Source organism: Cupressus sempervirens, chromosome 4, assembly GCF_028749045.1.
Source record: "Cupressus sempervirens isolate cs-2001-9-10 chromosome 4, ASM2874904v1, whole genome shotgun sequence".
NCBI lineage: Eukaryota > Viridiplantae > Streptophyta > Pinopsida > Cupressales > Cupressaceae > Cupressus > Cupressus sempervirens.
Window position 1 is genome coordinate 630,099,233 of NC_143121.1, and position 27,084 is coordinate 630,126,316.

A 27,084-nucleotide genomic window follows, 5' to 3' on the forward strand; every position below is an offset into this window, starting at 1 on the left:
GCTTTACTTGAGATTTCATTTGATAGTGATGAATACAATACACGATTCTCAGGATTATAGGTATCTTCTTCCCTAGTAACATTTGTACAGTTTGCTTGTTGTTTAGAATTCTCAGGACAATTAGATTTGTAGTGTCCAAAGTTTTCACATTTGAAATACTTTAGTTTGGATAGATCTTTCTTGGGTTTGCCATTCTTTTGATTTCCCTTTTTCTTCTTGAAATGCTTCTTCTTGCCCTTATAGGAGTTCGTATTAAGAACATGGAAGTTCTTCATCTTCTATTTTCAGTTTCCCTCCTGTCTTTAATTTTTTGGATTCTTCTTGAAGACAATCCCCCTTAAGTCTGTTGAAGTCAGGAACTTTATCTCTATCACTTATTCCTTGTGCAAAAGTTTTCCACGAATCTGATAATCCATCTATAGCCATTAACGTTAATTCTGTGTCAATAATAATGGTTCCTATAGTTGACAGTTCATCTCTAATGTCGGCAACTCTTAGAAAGTAAGAATTCATTGATTCTCCTTTCTTTATTTATATGTGATTTAATTGCCTTTTCAGTGCGAGAACTCTAGTTGCATTGTTGACCTCATATGCATTTTGTAATGCATATATCATATCAAATGTTGTTTGATGTTTTGTAAGCATGGGTATGATATCATTTTTTACTCCATCTAATATGATTTGAATGGCTTTCCTATTTCCTTTGCTCCAGATGGATTTATGAGGTTCAACTAGAGGTTGTTTGGATGCTTTATCAGAAATTGTTTTACTTCATTTTCTTCAAGAATCATCATGATTTTGAATTTCCAGGCATCAAAGTATTCTTTCCCATCAAACCTGTCCTCAGTTTTGATTGTGTATGCCATTGAAGATAGGAGATAGTTAATAGATATATATAAAGTTTGATTACTGAATTTTCCAAAGCCTAGGTTCAATTACCAGAGCTCCGATACCATGTAAAATTTCTGTAAATTCTATGACTGAATATAGACTAGATTTGATCTTCTTCCTCTCCTTTGTTTTGCTAAGAATAACTTCAAAGTATTGCCTTCAATTGAATCAGAAATATAATTCAGAATTCTGTCTTTTAATTCTGCAATTCAAATGTGGGCAGTATTGACCAAGGAGCAGACTTGTCTTTGTTCTTGTGTGCTCTTAGACTTCAACCTTACCCTCTATAAATAAAGAAATCAAGGGACATGTTCTTAGAAAGGACATGTCTCTTCCAAATTCCATTTATGCCTAACCTCTACAAGTCGACAACTTTCCAAGGATTAAATGAGTTTAACACAATCATAAACTAAGGAGTTTAAATTAGTTTTAAACTATTACAAAAGGATAGACGTCGATGTCTTAAGTTGAACAAGGCATGGACTTAAATCAATATTTATTCATGCCATATCAGATCAAATCGATCTGTTATCAGATTAGTATGGTTACAAGTTACAGAATTAACAGTACTTTGAACAAGATTGTATCAAACTATTGTTGAACACTCTAGATAACTGAGGAGGATGTGAACCAATTATCATAAAATATTCTTCTTAATCTTAGTCAATCTGAAGCAACCATAATTCAATTAGATAAATAAAACGGACATGAACCTGAAAGCACATAAGAACAGTATACACAATGAACACTAATTTTTTACGGGGAAAACCCAAGATAGGAAAAACCATGGAGAGTGTTAATACTCAATTATGAAACAGATATTAGAGTGACACCAGATAAGGTAATTTTTATAAAAGGTGGGTCAATGTCAAGTTGCTCACTACAGGTGGGCTCATTACTATCAAAGAAATAATGAAAGGGAATCCACCCCTGATATAATTGTCACTAATTGCAACATCAGAAGAACCTTATAGTTTGATAGTCGCACACTTTTCACATGCTTAGCAACATCTATATATTCCCTTTCAAATTTGTATATTTCCACGCACCAAAGATCAAACAAATCGTCTTTTACTAATACCATTTCATACCTTCATAATCTTCTAAGTCGGACAGATTTAAATTAGGTCACCACAAAACAATCCCATGGTGGAAAGGAATGAAACTTGAACCACACAAAAACTCATCTCTCGAAATAGAACACCACAAAATTACTGTAATACCCAGAGACAAAGAATAGAATTTATAAATTACAATGCATACTATGTTTCCAAAGCACATTAATCAATTTCCAAATCACACCAGACCCAAAAGAGTGTCTCTTATTATCTCATTATGTTACAATATGAAGGAGACCAGGATAAACAAGACCAAAGATAGATCATTACAGCACAACATCCAGAGCACATCAATCCGTATCACCAAAGCATCAAAACAGAAATTCATCCAATCAACCAAGGTATGTTGACATCAATGACAACCATTATTCACAACAACCACAACAACAACAACAACATCACATTTGCAACAATCTCCCCCTTTGTTATTGATGGCAACATTCATTAATGACAAACCAAACAACTCAATATCGGTATCAAATATGAAGACCTCTTGTCTTCTTCCCCTTTGACATCAAAGACAAAGGGCAAAACTCCCCTTACAAAACTTACTCTACCAGCGCTAAGAGGAAGTCGCCAAGCATTGATCTCAATAGGAATGATCGTGTAATAACCTGGACCAAGTCATACCCTGGTGCAAATTTTGTGTAGACTAGAAAGGGGTAGAACCCGTAACTTATGTCAAAGATACTTGAAAGATATTTGGATAATGGTTTTGTGAAGATATCTGCAATCTGCTCTTTTGTAGAAATATATTCAAGTTTTACCTCGCTGTCTAATACCTTCTCTTTCAAGATACGGTATTTAATGGATATATGTTTTGTTCTAGAGTGCTGTACCGAATTTTTGGAAATGTTTATTGCACTAATATTATCACACATAATTGAGATCAGTACATCAAATGATATGCCAATATCCTTCAACATTTCTTTTATCCAAAGTACTTGAGTGCAACACAAGGATGTTGTAATGTATTCAACTTCAGCAATAGATAACAATACAAAATCATGTTTCTTACTTGACCATGCAATCAACCGAGAGCGAAGAAAATAAACTCCACCACTTATACTTCTCTTTTTATCAACACATTCGACCTAATCAGCATTAGTATAAGTTATCAAAGTTAAATCTGAATCCTTGGGATATCATAAGCCATAATCTTTTGTATCCTTTGAATATCTCAAGACCACTTTTACTGCAATAACATGTGACTCTTTTGGTTCTTGCTGAAATCTGGCTGCTGAACAAATAGCATGCATAATGTCTGGACTAGTAGTGGTCAAATATAACAGTCCTCCAATCATTGACTTGTATTTGCTTGCATCGCTTTGCGTGAATCATCATCTTTTATACATCCGGTAACAACAGGTGTACAAACCAGTTTAAAATTCTCCAATCCAAACTTCCTCAATAATTCTTTGGCATACTTGGACTGAGAAATGAAAATTCCCTTGTTGTTTTAACTCTTGTAATCCAAGGAAGAAATTAAACTCACCAATCATAGACATTTCAAAATTCCTTCACTTCATCTGCAAATCTTTTGCATATATCATCATTTCCTCCAGAAATTATGCCATCAACATAAACTACAACAATCAAAATTTGATTAAGAGTCAACTCTGTAGCAGGTGCTACTGTCAGCAGATCCCTTTTGAAATCCTTGTCCAATTGAATACTTGTCTAATCTGCCAGACCAGGCTCTAGCTGCCTGCTTCAATCCCTACAATGTTTTCTTCAATCTACAAACAACATCTGGATCACTTCGTAACTTAAATCCTTTTGGTTGCTCAATATAGACTTCTTTCTTCAATTCGCCATTCAAAGAATGCTCATTTTATGTCCATCCAATAAACTTTGAAAATTTTAAAGGCTGCAAAAGCTAAGAATAGCCTATCACTTCCATTCGGGCAATAGGGGCATATGTTTCTTTAGAATTAATGCCTTTGATCTGAGTGTAACTTTTGCAAACCAATCTTATCTTGTTTCTTATTACCTTTCCATTTTCATTTAATTTATTTCCGAATACCTACCTTGTTCCAGTTACATTTTTATCTGTTGGTCTAGGCATACATTCCCAAGTTTGATTTTTCTCTATCTGATCAAGCTCTTCTTCTATTGCCTTCACCCAATTTTGATTTGCATTCTTCTTCCACGGCCTTTGGTTTAGTTTCCGAGAGTAAACACAATATTTGCAATGACCGATATACATTTGCCATTTCTACAACAGGTGGTACACAAATCTACATGAGCCTCTATGTTAGACATGTTTTGTTTATTTGCCTCCTCAATTGGATGTTGTTTATGGACAGCAAGATGCCAATAAAGAAGATACATATTTGGAAGCAAAAATACTGAAAGTTTCATTGATAGGGCAAGGCAGTTTTGCCTCAAGGGGAGAAAAACTATAAGGATCTCGTGCCAAGTGCAAGGAATATTGTGACCAGCAAAGGAAAGAGAAATGATTCAGAGTTGGAGATGCGAATAGTCTCTGTCAAAAAACGTTTTTCAAATAGAAAAATAATTGTATAAAATATATGAAGAGAAACTCCAAAGCAAAATTGTTGAAGTCATCTTATGTAATATAGCTTTGGAGGCTCTATGTTAATATTGATTTGAATTTCATGACACTACTTTCACTAGTTATGGTTAAAAAACCCATTTATGAAAAAAACCAGGACTCCCAGAATGTCAACCATTAGTTTGCCTCAAACGTACTTAGGCAAAGAGTTTCGCCTTAAATCAATGTTATGCAGTAATTTTTTGCCTCAAGCGCCCTTAAGCAAGGAATTTCCCTTAAATCAAACCGGCTTACCCCATCCTCAAAGCTAGAGAATGATTCATGCCCGAGATCTTTAGCTATTTCTCATTGATGCATTCAGTGTTTCCAGTTCCACAATGCATTGTTATATAGAATCATTTTCCGTATCTCAATTATGCATACTCCAATAGCTTATAGAACTGTAATGACGTACTCATGGCACGGAAACAAATTATTGTCTCTCTAACAAAGCAGCTCATAATCCATGCCCATATGGTAACTTTGTAATGTAAAGAACATGCGAGAACATTCAAGCCAAACCTGTGTTTATATCTAATTTTATATATTTTATATAAGACTTGGCCGTTTATCAATTACAGAAATTTAAAAGGAGGGCACCTTGTCGTGTTTGACACAGAATCGACTACAGGTGAATTCAAATTTTCTCTTATATGTCCATGTCATGCTACCAAACTAAACTAAATGCAGTATGTTTACCTCTGCGTTCTTCCTTAAAAATGATTACAAACAGGAAAGAAATGCACCTCTGAATAAGACTTCAGCAACCGGTGAATAATTCGATGCCTGTACGTTGACGAAAACTTACCCTCGATTTCCCAGATATCTCTTTCCCATATCCGCCTTCACAATCGTAACAAATGGATATCAAATTTGTTCCGTAAAAATATTCAAAAATCTAAATGCAATAATTATGCAGAGCTTCACAGCATTTCGCTCTTAAATTATATATTGAGATGGCTCTACCTTTTCATTGATTTGGTTTTTCCCTGACGAACAACAAATGAGTCCATTTTTGCCTCAATGTATCTAAAATGATGAAAGGGTTTCAATTATCCCACTGGACATAACGAATGTCTTCCCGCCTTGGCAACCGAACCGCATTAGTAATACAAATATTTGTTTTGCTTTAAAGCAAATAACTAAATTAGTATTAAATGTGTAAACTCTGAATTTAAAAACCAACTCTCTTCCCACTTTTTACCGTTCTTATTTAAAAAAATTATATATTTACTTCCTTTTATTTCTACATTAAATTTTATTTCGAAAGTATTTAGATGATAATTATAGTTTTGAAAAAAATTAAATTAAATACATTAATTTTTATTTTTTTAAATTAGGTCTTCCACGATATTTTTAATTCTTAGAGTACTCTTCAATGTAAATGTTTTTGAGCTATGTGATTTCATTTATATGTATTTTATAATTTAATTTTGAATTTTACAAATTTCATTCATGTTCTTATATTATTCTTATATTAGATATAAGAGTGTGAAAGTGAATTTGATTTAATTTTACAATTTGAACAATAATCTTAGAAGCTTTTAATTTAAAAATTAAATTGAGACTCTTATGACTTTCATCCCATGTATCCATTTGATAGAGAAATTCATCAACTTTTGTCATAGGGTGTTGTGATTAAAGGAAAATCATATTTCATTTTAGGAACATCCATTCAATCATTATAGCATTATCATTCAAATGAAACATAGATCTTAAATATTACATGTTTGTTGTTCTTTTTATACACTTCATAAAAATTCAAATAAGAAAAATCATTGCTTCATACTTATCATGATTAGTTTAAATTAACCAACAGAATTAAAGTCAAATAAATGTGATATCTAGGAGAGATATAAATATCTTCTTTTTGGATTTGTCATAGGCTCATACTATTGCACTCACTTATACTTAATTGGTTATTAATCTTTTTTATCTCAACCAATTACATGTAAGTATTTTTCTTTTTAAGTTTTAACTTTAAATTTTTACTATTGCATATCAAGAAATAAAGAAAGAGTTCATACAAAATTAAGGGATCATATACGAGGATGTCCCAAATTGAAAGTTATATCAGACAGGGCGTTTTCACTATTACATTGCCCATATACATATATATAAGCAAAAATGTAATAACATAGAACTAGATTTTGAGGCTAATCTTCCTCATCCTCACTAGACTCTGAAGTAGTGAACCGAATTAGAGAAGGCGTGATCAACGACACGTTCTTGTCCTCTAGTTTCCTCTTCTAGTTCCTTTCACGATTTAGCTTATGTGTAAGGTTTGAAAGTGGCATGTTGAAAAGATTAATATTGTCCTTAGAAGTAGTGAACCCATGGGCAAGATCTTTATTTTCCAAAATGCATTTCTCATCCTTTAGCAACTATAGGAACAAGCTCTCTTTTATCTTGATAATAGTAGTAACCTATAAGGCAACATCAACATATTTGAGTCTCCGCAAAGACTCAATAAGGCATTTACTTTTACTCTAAAATATGTCATTATTCCTATGTTTCCATAGAAACCAAAGAATAACAAAGGAAAATATAGACCATAACACATTAGACCATTTATTGCTACCAAGGATTTTGCCAAAAATGATATTATCAATAGAAAAATCGCCATCCATTTTGAAACCAAACAGCGCCCAGACCTCCCTAGCAAAAAGATAGTGGAAAAAACATGGAGGACAGATTCAGGTTGTTTGCAGATGGAACAGATGTTATACTCTCCCCCCAGTTTCTTGAAGGGCAATTTATGTAGCAAAAGCCTCCGCAGAAAACAAGTGACTTTAGGTTTAATGGGTCATGATCAATAATTAGAAAATATTTTTTTCCACTGAGCATGGGTAAGGTCAAGGTTGTAGTAGGAATTAAGGTGATTGACTATAACAGTGGAAGTTGAAAGCAAGGAGTAGACATATTTAGATTTGACAAGCTCAAAGGGGGTAGAGTCCAGCCACTGCAGGAGGAAACATGAGGAGGGAGAGCAACTAAGGGATCTAAAACCAGATTCCTCCATGGCTTTTTTTACTAGATAGTATGTCCTCCAATGGGAGGAGGGAATAAGATATTTGTCTCTGACTTCATCCCACTGGATCAACATGTCATCCCAAAGAATATCCTCAAATGTACATATGCCTGCCCTAGCCCACTTCTTAGCAGAGCATCCCTAAACCATAGCCAAAGGTTTAGAGTTACTTTTCAGGTTCCACCAAATAGATCCTTTGGCACACTATATATTTCCCTCCTCTATCCTATGAATCTTGCCAAAAAAAGGTCTAACATATGCCCAACTCTTCCACAATGACTTGAAAACATTATAGCCTCCCACCAAGGTTCTTGATTCCAGTGCCAAGAAGTCCAAAGTATCTAAATTGTCCCAAAATTTGGCACCACAGGGATGCCCTCTGCTAAGTTTATATCTTATAAGAACCTTCCATGGCTCTTCCCCTTGGACTTCTTTTGCAATCCATTTGATCACTAGAGCTATCCCTTGTTGTCTAAGGTCCTTCACCCCCAGGCCACTGAGTTCTTTACTTTTTGTGCACTAATCCTACCTGACTGCATGTGTTCTCCTACACCCTTTCCCATTTGACCAAAATAAATCTCTAATAATCTTCTAAAGCATCTCAAATTGATTGACATTAAACAACCAGGCTGAGGAGAAGTACACCAAGTAAGAAGAGAGAATTTTCTAACATACTTGCATCCTTCCAACAAAGGAAAGGTAAAAAGAGCTCCGCTTGTTGAGTTTAGCAATGATTTTATCCTTGATCCAATTCCACGTATCATTGATATTAGGATTGATTGCAAATGGAATTCCCAAATATCTCACAACATGAGAAGAACGCCCCCCCCCCCGCCCCAAGCAATGACAAACTTAACACACCAAGGAGGAGACAAATCCCACCCTAGCAAGCATGATTTAGAAATGGAGATTTTACTGCCTAAGGCCCAACATAATAGGTCTAACTTAGTCATCAAATGTTCCATATTCTCCTCTTCTAGAACAAAAAGAATGGTTGTATCATCAACAAAATAAACATTGGAAATCTCTTCCTCATTCAGGAGATCTGACCCCTAAACTCTAGGGGAAGAGAGGAATCCCTGAGAAGATAGTGTAGAGAGTCAACAACAATAACAAATAAGGCTAAAGCTAAAGGGTTGCTCTATCTAATCGATCTAGACAATGAAAAAAATTTAGATTTGTTCCCATTGACTTCCACAATGGCTCTGGCATCCTTCATAAGAGTTTCAACCATATCGGAGAAAGTTGCAAGTAATCCAAGAGCTTCTAACATCATTAAAATAAATCCCCATTCCAAATTGTCATAAGCCTTCTCATAGTCTATCAGTAGCATCCCCGCATTTTGGTTTGAATTTTTTGCCCACTCCAAAGTCTCCTAGCATGTGATAAGATTCTCTAGGATGTATCTACCTTTCACAAAACCTGTTTGGGTAGGATTGATAATCTTAGAAAGAATATTTTCAACTCTCAGTGCTAGAACCTTGGCTAGAATTTTATAAACCACATTAAGAAGTGTGATTGGTCTCTAGTTCTTAATAAGTGTTTTGTCTCCTCCTTTATGAATAATCTTAATCACTCCTAAATTAATGTTTTGCCCTGAAGATCCTAGATCCAAGGGAAAGTTATAGACATTCTTCAACAATAGGCTAATTTAAAGGGAATTAATCTGGAATAATTCTACAGTAATACCATCTGAACCAGGGGCCTTATCCTTACCCATAAGAGAGATCGCAGAGTTGATCTCCTTTATATAAATAGGGCTTCCAAGGTGCAATGAGTCTTGTTTTGACAATTTTCTAGGAATGATATTGGAAATTTTATCCCTAGCTTTCTTTATTCTAGAGCCAATGTCTTTAGAGTAGAACAAACTTTTATAAAAATGAGCAAAGGTATCCAAGATGTGTTCAAGATCTGAGATGATATCCCCATTATCACATACACAATCTATCTTATCCTTAGTCTCCTTGATTTTTAGAATTTTAAAGAAGAATTTTGAGCCTCTATCACCCATCTTTATCCAATTGACTCTAGCTTTCATTCTGGCCCCTTAACTCTTTCTAGATTGCAAAACTTTGAGATCATGCTTGACCTTAAATACCTATTCCATTTCTCAGGGATTGGAGGGGAGGGCTTGCACATCAGACTCTACATCTAGGAGAGAGTTAAGAAGAGAATTCTTGGGCTCAACTGTCCTTGACCTTCTTCTTGCCACCCACCTTAAACATATTATGTCAGGAGCATACTATCTAATTCCACCTAGAAATAGGGTTTTCATGTTGGAAAATGGAATAGTTGTACTAATGAATGATCTTCACAACAACCTGTACTTCCTGATCTTCTAGGAGGGAAGAGTTTAGCACAAATGCACTATTCTTCTTCCTAGGATTAGGAATTGAGGAGCCTAGTTTGTTAATACCAATTAGGATGGGTGATGATCTGATAGAACAAAGGGGAGAACTTTAACAGGCTTATCATCTGAGGGTTTAAAGCAACTAAATACATACTTGTCACAGTAGATTATATCCAGTCTTGAGTATATGCTCCTATTACCCTTCTGGAGATTAAACCATGTGAACCAGATCCCTTGGATTAGTTCTTGAGATCAGCAAGGAGGTCAATTAGATTGAACTTTGATATAAGTTTATTCCAAAAGTATTACTCATTACCCTTCCATTCCAGTTTAAGCCCTCATATTTTATCCTTTACCCTTTCAAGCATATTGAAATCTCCTGCTAAGATTCATGGGATGTTGGGTAGGCTAGAAAGCCATTTCCATAAGATAATTCTATTAGTGTGCTCATTAGGGGCATAAATGGAACAAATTCCAAATTCAAACTCTCTTGATTTAAAAGAGACCCAGGCAACTTGATTGCAAGGGGAACTCCCTTTCTTATCAATGGACTTCCTCCATTTGGGCCAATTAAGATGGAAGTGCCACCTTTCCCTCTCAATTTATTGGTAGACACTAAAAAAACATCTTTCCAAATACATTTGAGGTCAATATCCAGTGCAAACCCAACAGATTTCACTTCTTGCAAAAGAAAAATGTCAATTTCCTTGATCCATCCAAGGAATCTTTTAACCACATACTTCTTGTCAAAAGATTCCAACCCTCTGACATTCGAAGAGGCTAGCTTTAGGAACTCCATGATAATAAATATTTATCAGTTTCCATGGAGGATTGAAAACCTTTGAAACAATCAAGCATTTTTACCCTATCCATCTTGCAAGGCTTAGGATTACCACTCAGCAAGGAAGGTCTTCCTCTTTTCCTATGAATCACTTCACCATTATCTAATATCAATGGTTTATGTTTCTTGGGCCTTCTTTTCTCCTTGGACTTATTAGAGCTAAACATGAAAGCTTCCTCGGTAGGTTTGATATCAACACCAAAACCTTCCCCACCACCATTTTCAAGGGTGTTAGTAGACGACATCTCACATTCCTTCTAATTACTCAGCATAAGGCTTACTAAATTTACCTTTCAAAATATCTAGAGAGGCTCTAACATTATCTACATCCTTTAGCCATAGGGAAGTATTGGGGTCAATAGAGATTTATTTAGGAGGCCTAGGCACAATAATTAACTTGACTATAGGTGGTTGTCCCACGACTTCAACACTCTTCTTAGGGTTAGGTTTCTTAGGAATTAAAGGACAATATTTCCTTACATGTCCTTCTTTCATATAGAGATAGCAAGCATTTTGTTTGCCCATGTAAACAATAGGGCACCTAATGGAAGAGTCCTCAAGATCAAGGCAAATACTATCTAGTGTGACTACTCCCGGATAGATGGATATGAGCACTCTAATATCCACATTGGGGATTGAGGTATTAGAGTGGTCCACCCTAAGAACCCTTCCAATAGGTTCCAACACTTAAGGGATAAAATTCTAGGTATATGGAGGGAGATTCCTAATTGTATTCCACCTCGGGCTGGCAAGAGCAAGAACCTCATCATTGGAAGAATCTAGAGACCATGGTAGCACTCTAAACTCAACATTCCCAACCCTCCAAAATTATTTATTGACCACTGCTTTTCGTGGTTCAGGATTATAGAAAACCAAAATATATAAACCTTTCTATAGCATGTGACAAAAGGAGAAAGGATACCCTAACTTGTTCCCCCAAATATTATGGAACCAACTATTCAAAAAATTTCTTGATGGTATGTTAGACAAATTTGTGGCAGCAAAAAAGATCACAATGTTCTTTAATTTGCTCTTTTTTTTTTTCCTTGTTAATTTTTAGTTTCATATGTTCAATAGGCTTAATGACAAAATTAGGTAACGATGTAGTAACCATCCTTTTTTGTTTTTTGAGGAGACTTGCAAATTACTAAGTATTATCTGTTAGAGTAATTATTTGTTCACACTTATTAATTAAATCACTTTGATTTAATTAAATAAGTTGCCTATTACTCTAGTTTTCTTAAGCTATCTTGTAGGTGCATATAATTAATATTTTATTAATTATATTGTACAACTTATCTTTTTTAGGCTTTAGGTTACCCTTTTCGGGTTTCGATCTCCTTTTATAAGGATTGATCTCTTTGTATTTTTAATTATGAAGATTCATTGAATAATATTTTCTTCGTTTGAGTTTTTCAAATCAAACCCTTGCCTCTTCTTGTCTTTTTCTTCTCCATGGTAGGTTTTTTGCATGCAAGTTTTCTTGGGCTTCGTGAATTTGTTGTGCGCTTTTGCTCAAATCCTACATGGTATCAGAGCCAAATCTGTTGTGGCTTGTTCGATGTTTCAAGAAAAAGGAAGAACAAGGGTTTGGCGGATCAAATCTAGAGTTTTTTCAAAAAAATTTATGAGAAAACAAGGGGGTTACTAATTTTCAGAATAGTTTGAGGCCAAACAAACCTCATGGATGGATTCAGAAGGCATCAAAACCCCCATTTTGATATAAAATTTGTCTAATTTGGACAACGTTGATCTGGGGGGCAAAAAAAATGTCATATAGGGTCGTACGACCTCTACACGCACTCCGAGGCACGAAAATTTAAAAAAATAAAAAAAAACACGTAGGCATTTTTTAGCATATGGCAATTAGTTAACCGCTGCAATCACTGCTAGCGAAAACTACGAGCAGTTACCACTGGCGGTTCGCCAACAGCCCGTGGCAGCTCTCGCCACAGCCCCACCTCGCAATGGCCCTCCGCCCTCCCACCACCCCGATCGCTGCTCCGCCGGTGGTGCAGGGGTGGCGCCTTTTTTTTTGTTTTTTAATTTAAAAATAATAATTTTTCTTGCATTTCAGAGGGGCTGGTGGTTTTTTCTCCGTAACTTGAGCATACGAACGTATTTTTTCGATCTGAAAAATGCGCCAGAAAGCTGGTTCGAAGAAAAAGATATTTGTGTAGAATTTTTTGAGTTTTGATGTTGTTTGGTTGCCTATTTTGGCAGTTAAAGCTAGATGTTCTGTTTTGCACTCTAGGAGGCGTATCTTGAGCATTCAGTCTCCAATTTTGGACTTCTTTATATCACTGGAAAGCTCTTTCTATGCTCTTTCTAGTGATGTTGGTTATTGTTCCAGATTCTATTCCAGGCGCATCCTATTCAATCTTTTGCATTTTAGTATTCTAGTGGATATCCTGTTTGTTTCAGGTCTAGGGATCGATTTTGTTTCTTCAGATACTTTGTTTTGGGCTCGTCCTTCTGTTGTTTCAGCCTTATGTTTTTTCTAATCATTATTGATATTCATTGTAAGCATCTTTATGCAATGCACTGAGATAAAGTGCCACTCTTGCATTTTGAGTTCCTTTTCATCATTGTGATTCGTTGTACTCTCACTATTTTATAAAATGCCATGGGGGGGATAGTTGTCTCCCAATTTTGTGCCCTCTTCCTCTTTTGCCTCATGCAGTGTCGATGACACATATCTTTATAGGTGTCTATACCTCGCTCTCGATGTGTCTGGTGCCTGTGTTGTAGGAGATCTTTTGGCCCACCTTTTTAGCTGCCTGTCACCTCACCCACCTTAAGGGGGGTTCTATTGTTGTTCTATGCTTCTTTGGTTGATGGTTCGTTGGTGTGAACTATGTATTTAGTACCTGATCCTACATACTAGGCGATTGCAGTGGCTGGCTACCTATGCATTTCGGTGAGATGGATCATCTACCATATAGACACACTTGGTTCGTGCCTTCTATTTCCATGGAGGTTCTACAGATCAACATTTTCGACAGAGTTTTTTAGCTTTTCCTGCTTTAGTGATTCTCTTCTTATCCCTTTGTTCCTTCTTCTAGAACATTCTTTGCTATCTATTTTTGGAGTAGGGTCTTTCCCATTTGGTTTTCTCTATTTCTTCTCTTTATAGAGATTTTGTTGTGATTGGGTACCTGATCAGGCCTTGTTGCCGAGACCCAATTTTCCTGCTTTCATAGTTTTGTTAGGTTAGCTTACCTCCTGAGCTTCGCTTAAGGGGGGTGTTAGAGTAATTATTTGTTCGCACTTATTAATTAAATCACTTTGATTTAATTAAATAAGTTGCATATTACTCTAGTTTGCTTAAGCTATCTTGTAGGTGCATATAATTAATATTTTATTAATTATATTGTGTAACCTAGCTTTTTTAGGCTTTAGGTTACCCTTTTTGAGTTTTGATCTCCTTTTATAAGGATTGATCTCTTTGTATTTTTAATTACGAAGATCCGTTGAATAATATTTTCTTCGTCTGAGTTTTTCAAATCAAACCCTTGCCTCTTCTTGTCTTTTTCTTCTCTGTGATAGGTTTTCTGCATGCATTTTTTTGGGCTTCGTGGATTTGTTGTGCGCTTTTGCTCAAATCCTACATTATCAATTAGAGTGTTATTTTCAACATGGCATTTTGACAAACACTTAGCAAACATACAACAATAAATATGCAAAGTCTAGAACCTCCTTATTTGGTAATAAAATATTGATTTTCTAATAGAAATGTTTACATACAATTGCCTCATAGGCTACAACAAATATTCAAACTGATATTTAACAATTACAATGCCTAAAATGAACATTATGATGGAAAGAACCTGGAAGTAGTGAGTTGCAGATGAAATGACAACGTCCCAACTTTTTAACTAGCAAGAGTGGGCAAGAAAACTCAATGCAAAACTGTTCATGCACTGTAGCAAAACTATTCATAATACTATAGCAATTTTGCTATTCACACACACTGTAGCAAAACACTGTTCATGCACAATATAGCAAAAATACTATTCACGTGCATTGTAGAAAAATACTATTCACGTGCACTGTAGCAAAAACACTATTCACATGCACTGTAGCAAACACTATTCATGGCTGCATAACTTGAACTTCAAAGCTCTCAAATCATGTGTAAAATCACCAATAAATCCCACTGTGTTTCCTGAATGAAAACACCCGATAATCCTCCTAATTGTGTCTTTCAACCGTGAAGAGAATGCTAGAAAAGAGGAGTTTTGTCCTCCAAGCTCAACAATTAGATTTCCCAGAAATCTAATAACATAATAATAATATCATCCAAGCATGCCGCAACTCATTCCAGCCAAGAGAATATAAAGTCCTTAAGAAAGTTAACTTCATTTGCATAAGCAATGTGGGATAAATGGGAAACACCTTTTTAAAACAAAGTTTTTATAATAAAGTGACTTAATTGATAAGACTTTTATTTAATTATCACTTTATAATAAAGTAAATTAACTTTGACATTATAAGAGTCAAACTCAGAATACCATGTATGATAGCTCATTGGAAAGAGCTCAACCAAATCCATCAAGCCAAACATTGGAAATTTCCATATCGCTTGACTCCCATTGACTTACTAAAAATAGTTACTCCTGAAATACTGTCAAATGAGCTCCCTAATCACTTCATTAGGCTACAGAAGCTCCTATCATAGGCTAATCTCCTAACCCTGATGGTCACATTAAGCAGGGGACATTACAGTCCACCCCCCTTGAAATTGCTTGTCCTAAAGGAATCTCAATTCTTGATGCTGCAATACTTGCTCTTTTTCCCAATTAGCATCCTCATCTAGCAAGTTTCTCCACTTAACCAAGTATTCCTTAACTACCCTATTCCTAAGAGTCCTCTCTCTAGTATCCAGAATAACTTCAGGGACCAACATAAGCTTACCGTCCTCATCTAATAGCAACAAATCTACAAAAGGCACAATTCATTGACCAATGGCTTTCTTAAGTGTCGATACATGAAACACATTATGTACTTGACTGCCCTTTAGAAGCTCAATCTCATAGGCGACTTCGCCCACTTTGTGAATCACGTTGTAGGGGCCATAAAACCTAAGCTTTAGCTTCTCAGCTCCGCTCTTCTTGAGAAATGATTGTCTGTATGGTTGTAGCCTCGAGTAGACCATATCCCTTACCTCAAAACTGAACTCTAGCCTATGTTGATTAGCATACAACTTCTATTGATTCTAAGCCCTCTGTATGTTCTCCCTGAGCACTTTCAGGATATCCTGACTATCCTGTAATAAGTCTTTGGCTTCAGACACTCGATTGTTCCCCAAAACTAAATAAATGAAGCTAGGTGCTTCATAACCATACAGTGCCATGAAGGGAGTCATCCTAATGGACATATGATAAGTGGTATTATAACAATACTCCCCCATATGCAGCCATCTCACCCAAACTCTTTGTTGTGCACTCACATAATTCCTTAAATATCCCTCCACCCATTTATTCACAATCTCCATCTGCCCATTTGTTTATGGATGGTAACTAGTGCTGGGTTTAAGATTTGTACCACATAACCTAAACAATTCCTGCCAAAAAAAACTCATAAATTTACTCTCGGTCACTGACTATGAATCTAGGGAGCCCATGTATCCTAAATATCTCTCCAAAGAAAAGCTCTGCCACCTATGTTGTTGTGTAAGTGGATGGAATAACAAAGAAGTGAGTGAATTTTGTCAAGCGGTTTACCACTACATAGATGCAATCTCTCCCATGCACTCTTGGTAACTTGGTGACGAAATCCATCAAAATACTTTCCCATTTCCTCTCAAGAATGGGCAAGGGCTGAAGCAATCTTGTGGTAAAAGTGTGCTCTCCCTTATTCTGTTGACACACCATGCACTCTCACATATCTCTGCACATCATCCTTGAGTCCCTTTTAGGTGAATCTCTCGCGGATCTACCTATAAGTTTTGAAGACCCCAGGATGTCCAACTGTAGGCACATTATGAAATGCCCTCAAGATGTCCTTTCTAAATTGTGATGTAGGAATCAAATAAATTCTGTAATAAAATCTTATCAACCCATCCACACCACATACCTGTCATCCTAAATGGTGCCTACAACTACCACAAAAGCTTAATCATCTCCTACATACTTCACTACAATACAATCTCTCCAATCTCCTAAAATTTCTGCTAGAGCACATAAGTGAGGTCTTCGATATAAAGTGTCAGCCACCACATTTTTCTTACCTTTGAAAAAATCTATGTCAAAGTCATAAGCTTTTTGGTAACCCATTTCTATTGCTAGTCATTAAGATCACGCTGGCCCATGAAGTATTTATAATTATTGTAATTAGTCTTGATCACAAAATTCCCACCCACTAAATAAGATTGGAATTTGGCCAATGCATGTATTATGGACAACATTTCCATGTTGTAGATAGAATAGCTCCTCTCAACTCCTAGAAGCTTCCTACTCTCAAATGCAATGGGGTGTCTCTCTGTAATGTCCCCAATTTTATAGGCTCTTGGGATTAGCCTATCATGTGACCCTCATAGGCTAATAAGGATGGACAAAGGGTCTATTTCAATGGGCATCTACTTTAGGATTTAGTATCCTAAGGTTTGGCTTTCGTTTGGTGTCATTTGGACTTCATTTGCTATTGTTTTGCCATGTTTACTATTTATAGTAAGTTTGATATTGACCGAGAAGGACCCTTTCTATTTTTGGAAAGTGAATTTGGTCACATGGGGAAATAATAGGTGTGACTACTATTTTAGACGACATATTAAAAAGATAAGTATTTTGGGAGTTATTATTATTTTGGTGGCCAAATTATTATTAAATCATTAAATAGCTTATTATAAAGTTATAATTTAACTTTATAATTTCACTTAAGTTGAGGGTTGAGTCATCATGGGAAGGGACCATTTATTTAATTAATTCATGGAAGCCTAAGCCAAGGTATTAATTTAAAGTATTGGAGTAACTGAATTATTAAAAAGAAAAGTATATCTTTTTATCCCACATTGGTAAGAATTATGTTTGAGCTCTCACAAGAAAGACTAAAAAGGGACTTGAGAGCTCATTCTAAGATATCCATTGTTCATTTGATGAAAATTTGTTAATTTTATTGGCTGTGAGAAATGGCTAGGTTTTGAGGACTGATTCCTCTCTTAGCAATTTGAATCATCGCTGATTGATGATGAATTTTGCAAACTAAATTCTCAGAATACTATTCTGATTCTATGGATGCAAATTTGGTGTTTTTGTATACCAAATTTGAAGAGAACTATTAAATTGCTTGCCTCTTCATTAGGGACTCAAGGTGCCACCAAGCTACAGGTTCCTTTGGATATTTCATGCATTTTTTCATATCATTTAGATGCATATTAGAAGGTATGGTTGTAGGTGAAAATTTGTATCAAATTTAAGCATTATTCTTGCAAATGTAAGCCAAGAGTCTTGGCATCTTTTCATTGTCATAATTATAGGAAAGATAGCATTACAAATTAAGTGTCATCCTTTGGGAGCTATATATTATTGTAATGATTGTTTGAATATTGTATAAGGACGTATGCCAATTGTATGACAAAAAGTCACTTAGCTGTAGGTGGTTAGTTTGATGTTAGAATTCATTATTATGCATAGGAAGGATATAAAAGACTTGCATAAGCATCCTAGGTGTTTGATATAATCATTTAGAAGTGAACTTCAAAGCAATACTTGAAATCACAAGTGTTGTTATAAGTTATTAGAGAAAACTAAAATTTATATCAGTTATATGACCCTTGTATGCAAAGTGTTTGATGAAATTCCTTGAGCCTTTATCAACATTTTGAGATCAGATTTGAGTAGGGTCATTACACTCTCCTGCATCAATACTGTCCCTATCCCATCTCCTGAAGCATCACACCGAAGCTCAAATGGTTTCATAAAATCAGGTAGAGCTAGAACTAAGCAAGATGACGTTACCTATTTAAAGTGGTCAAAACATTTATGTGTCACCTCTATCCATGTGAAGGCTCCCTTCTCGGTGAAATTCGTCAAAAGTGTGACAATCTATGAGAATCCCCTAACAAACCTCTTGTAAAAACCACATAAACCAAAGAACCCTTTGAGTTGTATGAGGTTTGTGGGAGTAGGCCAATCCACAATAGTTCTAATCTTTTCAAGATCAACCCGAACACCATCTGTAGTAATGATATGCCCAAGGTAAAGGAGCTCGGTCATGCCAAACTCACATTTAGATTCCTTGCCATACAACCACTCTCTCTCCAGAATAGATAACACCTCCTCTAGATTTTGTAAGTGCTCCTCTCAGGTCTTAGTAAAGACCAAGATGTCATCAAAGAAGATCAAGACGAATCTCCTCAATTGCCTCCTGAAGACCTGGTTCATACAACTTTGAAATGTAGCGGGTGCATTGGTTAGCTCAAATGGCATAACCATGAACTCAAAGTGGCATAGTGACATCAGAAGGTTGTCTTCTTGATGTCCTTTATTCTCATTTGAATCTAACGGTATCCAGATTGTAAATCAATTTTGGTGAAGAAGCATGCCCCATGCTAGGAATGGGATACCTATTTTTAATTGTTTTCTTATTCAGTGTCTTGTAATCAATGCACATGTGCATCATCCCATCTTTCTTCTTTACTAAAACTACTGCTGAAGCAAAAGGGCTTTTTCTAGGCCTAATGTGCCCCATCTCCAACAACTCCTTAATTGCCTTTTCTATCTCATCCTTGTGTTTCTTAGGACGATGACACGGGGTAATCATAATTGGTTTGGCTCCCTCCTTAAGCTCAATAACATGCTCTATCCCCCTATCAAGAGGAACCCCATGCATAATCTCGCCAAATACTTTAGTGTGCCTATCAAGTATTTCCTCGATATCTAGTGGATGACTCTTCACCTATGGCTCCCATGAAGCTGGCATAGTGAAACATTCTATTGCCCACTCTATGTCATTATGCCAAAAAAGTCTTTGTATCCTCCTCAGTGAGACTACTCTGCAACTAAAATCTGAAAGTACTCTAAGTACAACAGTTTTTCCCTCATGTTGGAACCTCATCTCCAATTTTACTAGGTTGAGTGTGAACTCAACTAGTGAAGCCATCCATGTCATGTTGAGGATGACATCATAGACTCCCATGTCTACTACATAGAACTCATCCTCCAACTCATAGCCATCTCCAAACTTGATGTGAAGATTAGGTATCTTCTGAGTGCATAATAAACTTTCACCATTAGCTACCATGAATCTAAATTGAGCATGCTCCTCAGACTATAAACCTCTTGTGGCTACCAACTATGCAACCCCAATATCAATGAGAGAAATCACTTTCTGCCCCTGGATAGTACCCTTGACCTTAAATGCGATTGCCTTTTGAGCCCTCGTCAATCATGCCAATGACCTGTCATCCGTAGGAATATTGTTCTCCTCTAGATTGCTACTCTCATCCAAATTATAGTGTTGTTCCTTCCCCTTTGACTATGACTCCTCCACTAAGAAATACTTCATTTGATTTGCCTTAGCCTTGAGAGGGCACTTATGAGATAAATCCCAAGGCTCTTTGCACTGAAAACATAGCTTCTTCCTTTTCAACTCATCCAGGGTGTCATTGTCCAACTTATTATCCCTTTTTGGTTGAACATCCTTGTGAAAAGATTTTTTGTCTTTCTCCTTATCCTTCTTCATATGTGAATCCCTATGCTGAAATCTACTCCTAAAAGAAGAAGGTGCTAAGTCATGAGCCTTCTCAGTGACCTTCTGTAGTGTAGTTGAGTCATGCCCCTTAACACAACCCCTTAAGGGATCTGAGAGTCCATCCATAAATAACACTACTAATCTCCTCTCTAAGATATCTGTAACCAACACAACTAAGCTCTGAAAGTTATTGATGCATGTCTCAACTGATCTCCACTGCTTGAGCTATACCAACTCTTTAAACTATAACTCGAGATAGTTGGTATCAAATCTCTCTATGAGTCTCTCAGTAAACTCCTTGCAAGATGTGATCTGATTATGCCCCAAGGTTACCATGCCATGGTGCTACCACTCATGCACTGGACCATCCAAATGAATAGCCACATACTTGATAGCCTCCTCTTTAGGCATCGGATTTAGCTAGAAGTATATATCTAACTTCTACACCCAACCTCATGTAGTCATCTTCCCTGAAGCATCATACTAATGTAAATAAAGTTTTCCAACTTTCTTTCTCAGCTCAAATTTTTTATTCCTCGCTCCTGCTCTAGGCATGTGTCTCATCCTCATGTCCATGTAATCTTTAAGGGAAATATCTGCCTGAAACTCTAGTCTACCAGCCTCCCAGTCCCTCCTAAATTGATCTTGTAGCTTGGTAATTTGCAGTTCATTTATTGGTTGAATCAGATATCTAGGTTGACAGGTGGATAGCAAAGGTCTTGAGCTAGCTGTCCAAGCTAGGCGTGAAACATGTCTAAAGTTATCAGCCTCATACCCATTGTTGTCATGTCCATTATTATTACCATTAATGTTATTCTCAAGACCATTGTTGTTGCCTCGGCCTCCATTATTATCATTGTCCCCATTTCCATTGTTTGCATCACCTAGACTAATATCGACACCCATTTGTCTATCCATAAGCTGCAACACCATATCCATTCGCCTATTATGCTCTTGTTGCGTACGTTGCCCCTCTTTTAACATACCTAGTAATCGTCTGAACATTACCTCCTCCTAATCTGGATTGGCATTCTTGCCTCCACCTAGTCCTTTATTCTTGTCATCTTGGTTTCCCATACTGCTATCTTGCTCCAAGAATATCTCATCTATGTTTGTATGATTGGATTCTATTTCCACCTGCACGGATGAACTAGACTACTCTCTGTGTAAGTCTGAATATTTGTTGTCTTGCTCTAGTATGACAAAAGTAAATGGCCTCTGTCACATGCTTAAACATAAATTCTTAACCTATTTTATTTTTGACTTTAGTGGTTTGACATTTCATCAAACACTTTTCCCTCTATCTAGCTATTCCAAATTCCCTGTAGGGCTTCCACAGGATGGCAGGACTTAAGGCTCTGATACCACTGTAGTAACCACCCCTTTATTGTTTTTTAAGGAGACTTGTAGACTACTAAGTATTATTAATTAGAGTGTTATTTTCAACATGGCATTTTGACAAACACTTAGTAAACATACAATGATAAATATGCAAAGTCTAGAACCTCCTTATTTTTTGATAAAATATTGATTTTGCAATAGAAATGTTTACATACAATTGCCTTATAGGCTGCAACAAATATTCAGACTAATATTTAACAATTACAATACCTAAAATGAACATTATGATGGAAGGAACCTAGAAGTAGTGATCTGCAGATGAAATGAAAGCATCCCAACTTTTTACCGACAAGAGTGGGCAAGAATACTCAATGCAACATTATTCATGCACTATAACAACATTATTCATGACACAATAGCAATTTCACTATTCACATGCATTGTAGCAAAACATTGTTCACATGCACTATATCAAAAATACTATTCACACACACTGTAGCAAATTCACTATTCATGGGCACTATAGTAAAAATATTATTCACGCGCACTATAGCAAAAACACTATTCACATGCACTGTAGTAAAATTACTATTCACAGGCACTGTAGGAAACACTATTCATGGCTGCATAACCTAAACTTCAAAGCTCTTAAATCATGTGTAAAATCACCAATAAATCCCACTGTGTTTCCAGAATGAAAACACCCGATAGTCCTCCTGACTGTGTCCTTCAATAGTGAAGAGAATGCTAGCAAAGAGGGGTTTCGTCCTCTAAGATCAACAATTAGATTTTTGAAAAATCCAATAGCATAATAATAATATCATCCAAGCATGCCTCAACTCATTCCAGCTAAGAGATAAAGTCCTTAAGGAACTCGGCTTCATTTGCATAAGCAATGTGGGATAAATGGGAAACACCTTTTTAAAACAACTTTACAATAAAGTGACTTAATTGATAAGTCTTTTATTTAATTATCACTTTATAATAAACTAAATAAACTTTGACATTAAAATCATATAAGAGTCAAACTCAGAATAGCATGTATGATAGCTCATCGAAAAGAGCTCAACCAAATCCATCAAGCCAAACATTGGAAATTTCCATATCACTTGACTCCCATTGACTTACTAAAAATAATAACTCTTGAAATACTGCCAAATGAGCTCCCTAATCACTTCATTACCCTACAAAAGCTCCTATCATAGGCTAATCTATTGACCTTGATGGTCACATTAAGTAGGGGACATTACACGATAGATCCTTACCTCTATTTCCTTTAAGGGATTTGTGGTCAATGCCTTTAATGAGTTTTGCCTCTATAGGCATGGCTAGGGCTACTTGTAGGGCTTGTTTGAAGAAGTGCTCATTGCTTCCACCTATTCTATGAGTGGAGATTTTCCCATGTCTACCATGATAACTGCCTCCTTCTTTAGCCGACGTTGAATGAAATGTAGAGGGATCATCATCTTTGGAGTTAATAAACGTCGCCAAAATTAATTGTTGGAGACATGTTGTTTTCTTAAGTGATGTTGAGACCATAAATGCCCCGTACCATGGATTAGATCGAGGGCTCTACGAACCAAGTTGTAGAGCCCTCTCATCAATGATATATCACTTCAAATTATAATGTTTGTTTGTGAGATTTTTAATTTCTAAAATTCATATAATTATTTTACTTGAATTTCATTGGTTCATATATTTGGGCCTTATAGGAGCAGATTTTGAGGAGCCCCATATTCATACATGAATAGAAAATAAATCATATTAACTTTTATAATGTGAAAGAGTGTAACATTTTATTATGTAAAAATATCATATGAATAATATATTTTTCTTGAAATATTTTATTATTAAGTTAAAATATCATACAATTTTTTTTTATGAATATGAAGGACCAAAATTTCTAAATTTTTGTTTGGTGTCAATAGTTGATTATATATTCCAATGAGTAATATTTTATATAATATATATTTTAATTTAAATAAAATCTTAATACTTTAAGATACAACATAGTTAGTTATAATAGTAGCATACCATTTATATGATTACTTTTCTATTATTATATTAAAAAATATTATTTTTTATATATTTAAAATAGAATGATGATTTTTAATCTTTTTACATAAATAATTTTTTTTTTTAATGTTAAATTACAATCTAAAAATGTTAAAAAAATAAAATATTAATAAAATTATATTAAATATTATTAAATTCTAAACTTTACTACTCTACCTAATTAAACTATTATAATTGACAACAAATACATGTTAGTATGTGGCACTTGTATTTGTCGTAGGTAGTACTACTACGTTCACTTTTTCAAAAGAGTGCAACAGCTATATTATTTTGCACCAATCAAATTTAACCCTTATTTCATAAATTAATTTTTAATGAAGTTTTAATCTTATTTATTAATTTTTAATATTAAGTAATTTATTTATCTTAGACATGATAGGCTCAATTTTTTTTTTGTCAGCTACATTCTTATTTACAATTATATGTGAATTGTTAATATAATATATCCATACTATGAAACAACTAATTATAGTTATATTCAATACAATTATATTAAATTAAATTAAAGTTAAACAATAAGACTACAATTAATACAATAGATTATATTCATTATTTTCCTATTACAATATTATATTCATTCATTAAGTTTTAGCTAATATTAACAATAATAGTAAAACTATGTATTAAATATAATTACCATTTTATATTCACCCTTTATAAATATCTCTTATCATCTTCAATATGATAAAATTATATAATATGCACATTAGATTTTTATTATATATAATTTCATATTTTAAAAGAAAAATAAATATATTTTATGTAAATGGATATTTTTGGATTTGTAAATAATAATTCTATCATGCATCTATTTCATTATAACTTTTAAATACTTTAATTTGTAAAAGATGGCTATTAAGTAGTGAATATATTAAAATATAGTATTCATCATATTAATTTTTTTTATAATACTTAATTAATACTATTGTATTTGTGAAAGAGATTATAATTTAATAAATGAAAAGGTAAAATTATTATATGAATAATATATGTTTCTTTAAATATTTTGTTATTAGAACATATCTAATTCATCAAGAGAAATGAAAGAGGTACGAACTTATTCGCAACCTGCACAATCTAATGGCAGAAACAAGGAGGAGAAACTCCCTTAGGAAGCAGACTTTTTGAAGATACAAATGCCCAAAGAAGCGGAGGAAGATGCAGACATGTGGAAGAAACTTGCAATTATTGGGAGATTCATTGGTGAAAGGGTCTCTCAAGAGCAAACCAGGAATTGGGTTATAAAAAATTGGTGCAAATAAGTTGTTATTAAATTTATGCCAAATAATTTCTTCATTGTGATTTTTTAGAATGAAGAGATCGAAAATTCAATTCTTATGAGACAGACTTGGTTTTTCAAGTTATCCCCTCTGTACATTCAACCTTGGCAATCATTTTTTAATCTGCTGCCATTAGGTTTTTACCAAAATACCATTTAGATCCGTCTATACAATTTGCCACTTGAATTTTGGGGAGATTCAACGTTGGAACATATTGGCTGATTGTTGGAAACTCTACTAGAAATTGATGAATCAAACTTGTGGTAGTACAGAAAATTCCTTTAGTTATCAAATTGGTCTCTGGGGATTCTTGCTAGATGCAATCCATATTAGTGGAGCAACAGCCATTGATGTGTATGAAATGTTGCTTAAAGAATCATGCCACAAACAGTTGCAGGATTTTTTTCAAACCAACCAAAGTTTGGAGAAGAAAGGTGAATACAACGATTCCATTAACGATTTCTAGAAAGGAAGAAAAATTGATGAATAAGCAACCCCCTCCTCAAACCAGCATTGAAGCAAATCGAAGGACAAAAAGTTCCCCTCCACAAAACACGACGATTAGAATAATGGGATAATGCTCATTAGCTAGGTGTGATTCTGTAAAGGGAGGACAATTAGAGATCATCCCGTTGGTACAATACAGATCCGATTCAGACATTGATTATGACAGATGTTCAGTAGAAGATTTCATGAACGAAAAATTGGATAATATTGAACCTAGGTGTATTAGTAAATCGACGAATTTTTTGTTGAGAAAAGCCAAAGGTGGCAGAGGGAGAAGATCGAACAAACATCTAAGGGAGGAGAGAACCAAGGAGAAGGGCATAGTCAGTGTACTAGATTTCATGAAGAAAGCCAAGGGAAGAGACTCCTCCCTTGGTGAGCAATGAAGATCTCCTCTTGGAATGTCAGGGGTTTGGCAACCCCTGACAAAAAGTGCTTGTTTTTATGGGCTCTTCAGAGACTAGATAGTGACACAATGCTTATTCAGGAAATAAAATTAATTTGAATAGAGCTCTCAACTTAATTTATTCATACAAATTATGGGAAGGATACTTTCAGGAAGCCAAAGGAGCTTCAGGTGGCATTGGCTTTTTGTGGAAATCTTCTTGTATCAAAATGTCCCAATTGGAAAAACATGATAATTGGTTGATTGGCAAAGTGGAATGTCTTCAGGAAAACATTTCTTTTGTAATTTTCAACATTTATGGTGCCATAAAAAACTAAAGACAAAGTTTTTGTGTGCAAAGAGCTTTCCTTAAAAATTGTTGGGCTAGGTTCTTGCAACTTTATTTTGGCCGGTGATTTCAACGCAACTTTGGCTTTAGAAGAAAATGTTGGATGGAGTAAGAAATTTTCAAACACTATGGATAATTTTAGGGAATTTGCAAATGACAATAAGCTGATTGATGTGGTGACTCCAAATGGCTTTTTCACTTGGTTGAATCAGACTGCAAATTTTGCCAATTTTTTTGAAAGACTAGATAGATTTTTTATTAATTCAAGTTGGTTTGATTCGGATTTCAGGATGGATTTGCTCATCATTCCTTTGTCTTTATTATATCACTATCCTATTCAAATTTGTGTATCCTCCTCTTTAATGAAGCCTAAAAGCTACTTTAGAATTCAAAATATGTGGTGGAGAGATGACTCCTTTCTTCAAAATTTAGCTGATTGGTGGAAATCCAGTGATCATTTCAAGGGAACACCCAACTTTATTATGGCAAACAGGTTAAAGGAGATTTAAAAATGAATTAAGGCATGCAAAAAATTCTCATTTAAGAACATTTTTACTAAAAATCTGAGAGTAGAATAGGAGTTAGAAGATTTGAATAATATGGTGCAGGTTGAAGGAGATTAAAAAATGAATTAAGGCATGCAAAAAATTCTCATTTAAGAACAT

General features: G+C 35.0%; 1 protein-coding gene across 2 annotated transcripts in view; it reads right to left on the reverse strand.

Annotated features, from left to right (window-relative positions):
• The window catches only part of LOC149562804 (Transducin/WD40 repeat-like superfamily protein), a 293,154-nt gene extending 287,464 nt beyond the window's left edge, over positions 1-5,690 (reverse strand). For both annotated transcript variants that reach the window (XM_089826267.1, XM_089826268.1), the window contains exons 1-2: positions 5,533-5,690; positions 5,313-5,409 (exon numbers count right to left, since the gene is read on the reverse strand). In XM_089826267.1, the coding sequence (XP_089682393.1) occupies positions 5,313-5,409; positions 5,533-5,579 (144 nt within the window). In that variant the 5' untranslated portion in view covers positions 5,580-5,690. The remainder of the gene's footprint in view (positions 1-5,312; positions 5,410-5,532) is intronic.
• Between the last annotated feature and the right edge of the window lie 21,394 nt (positions 5,691-27,084).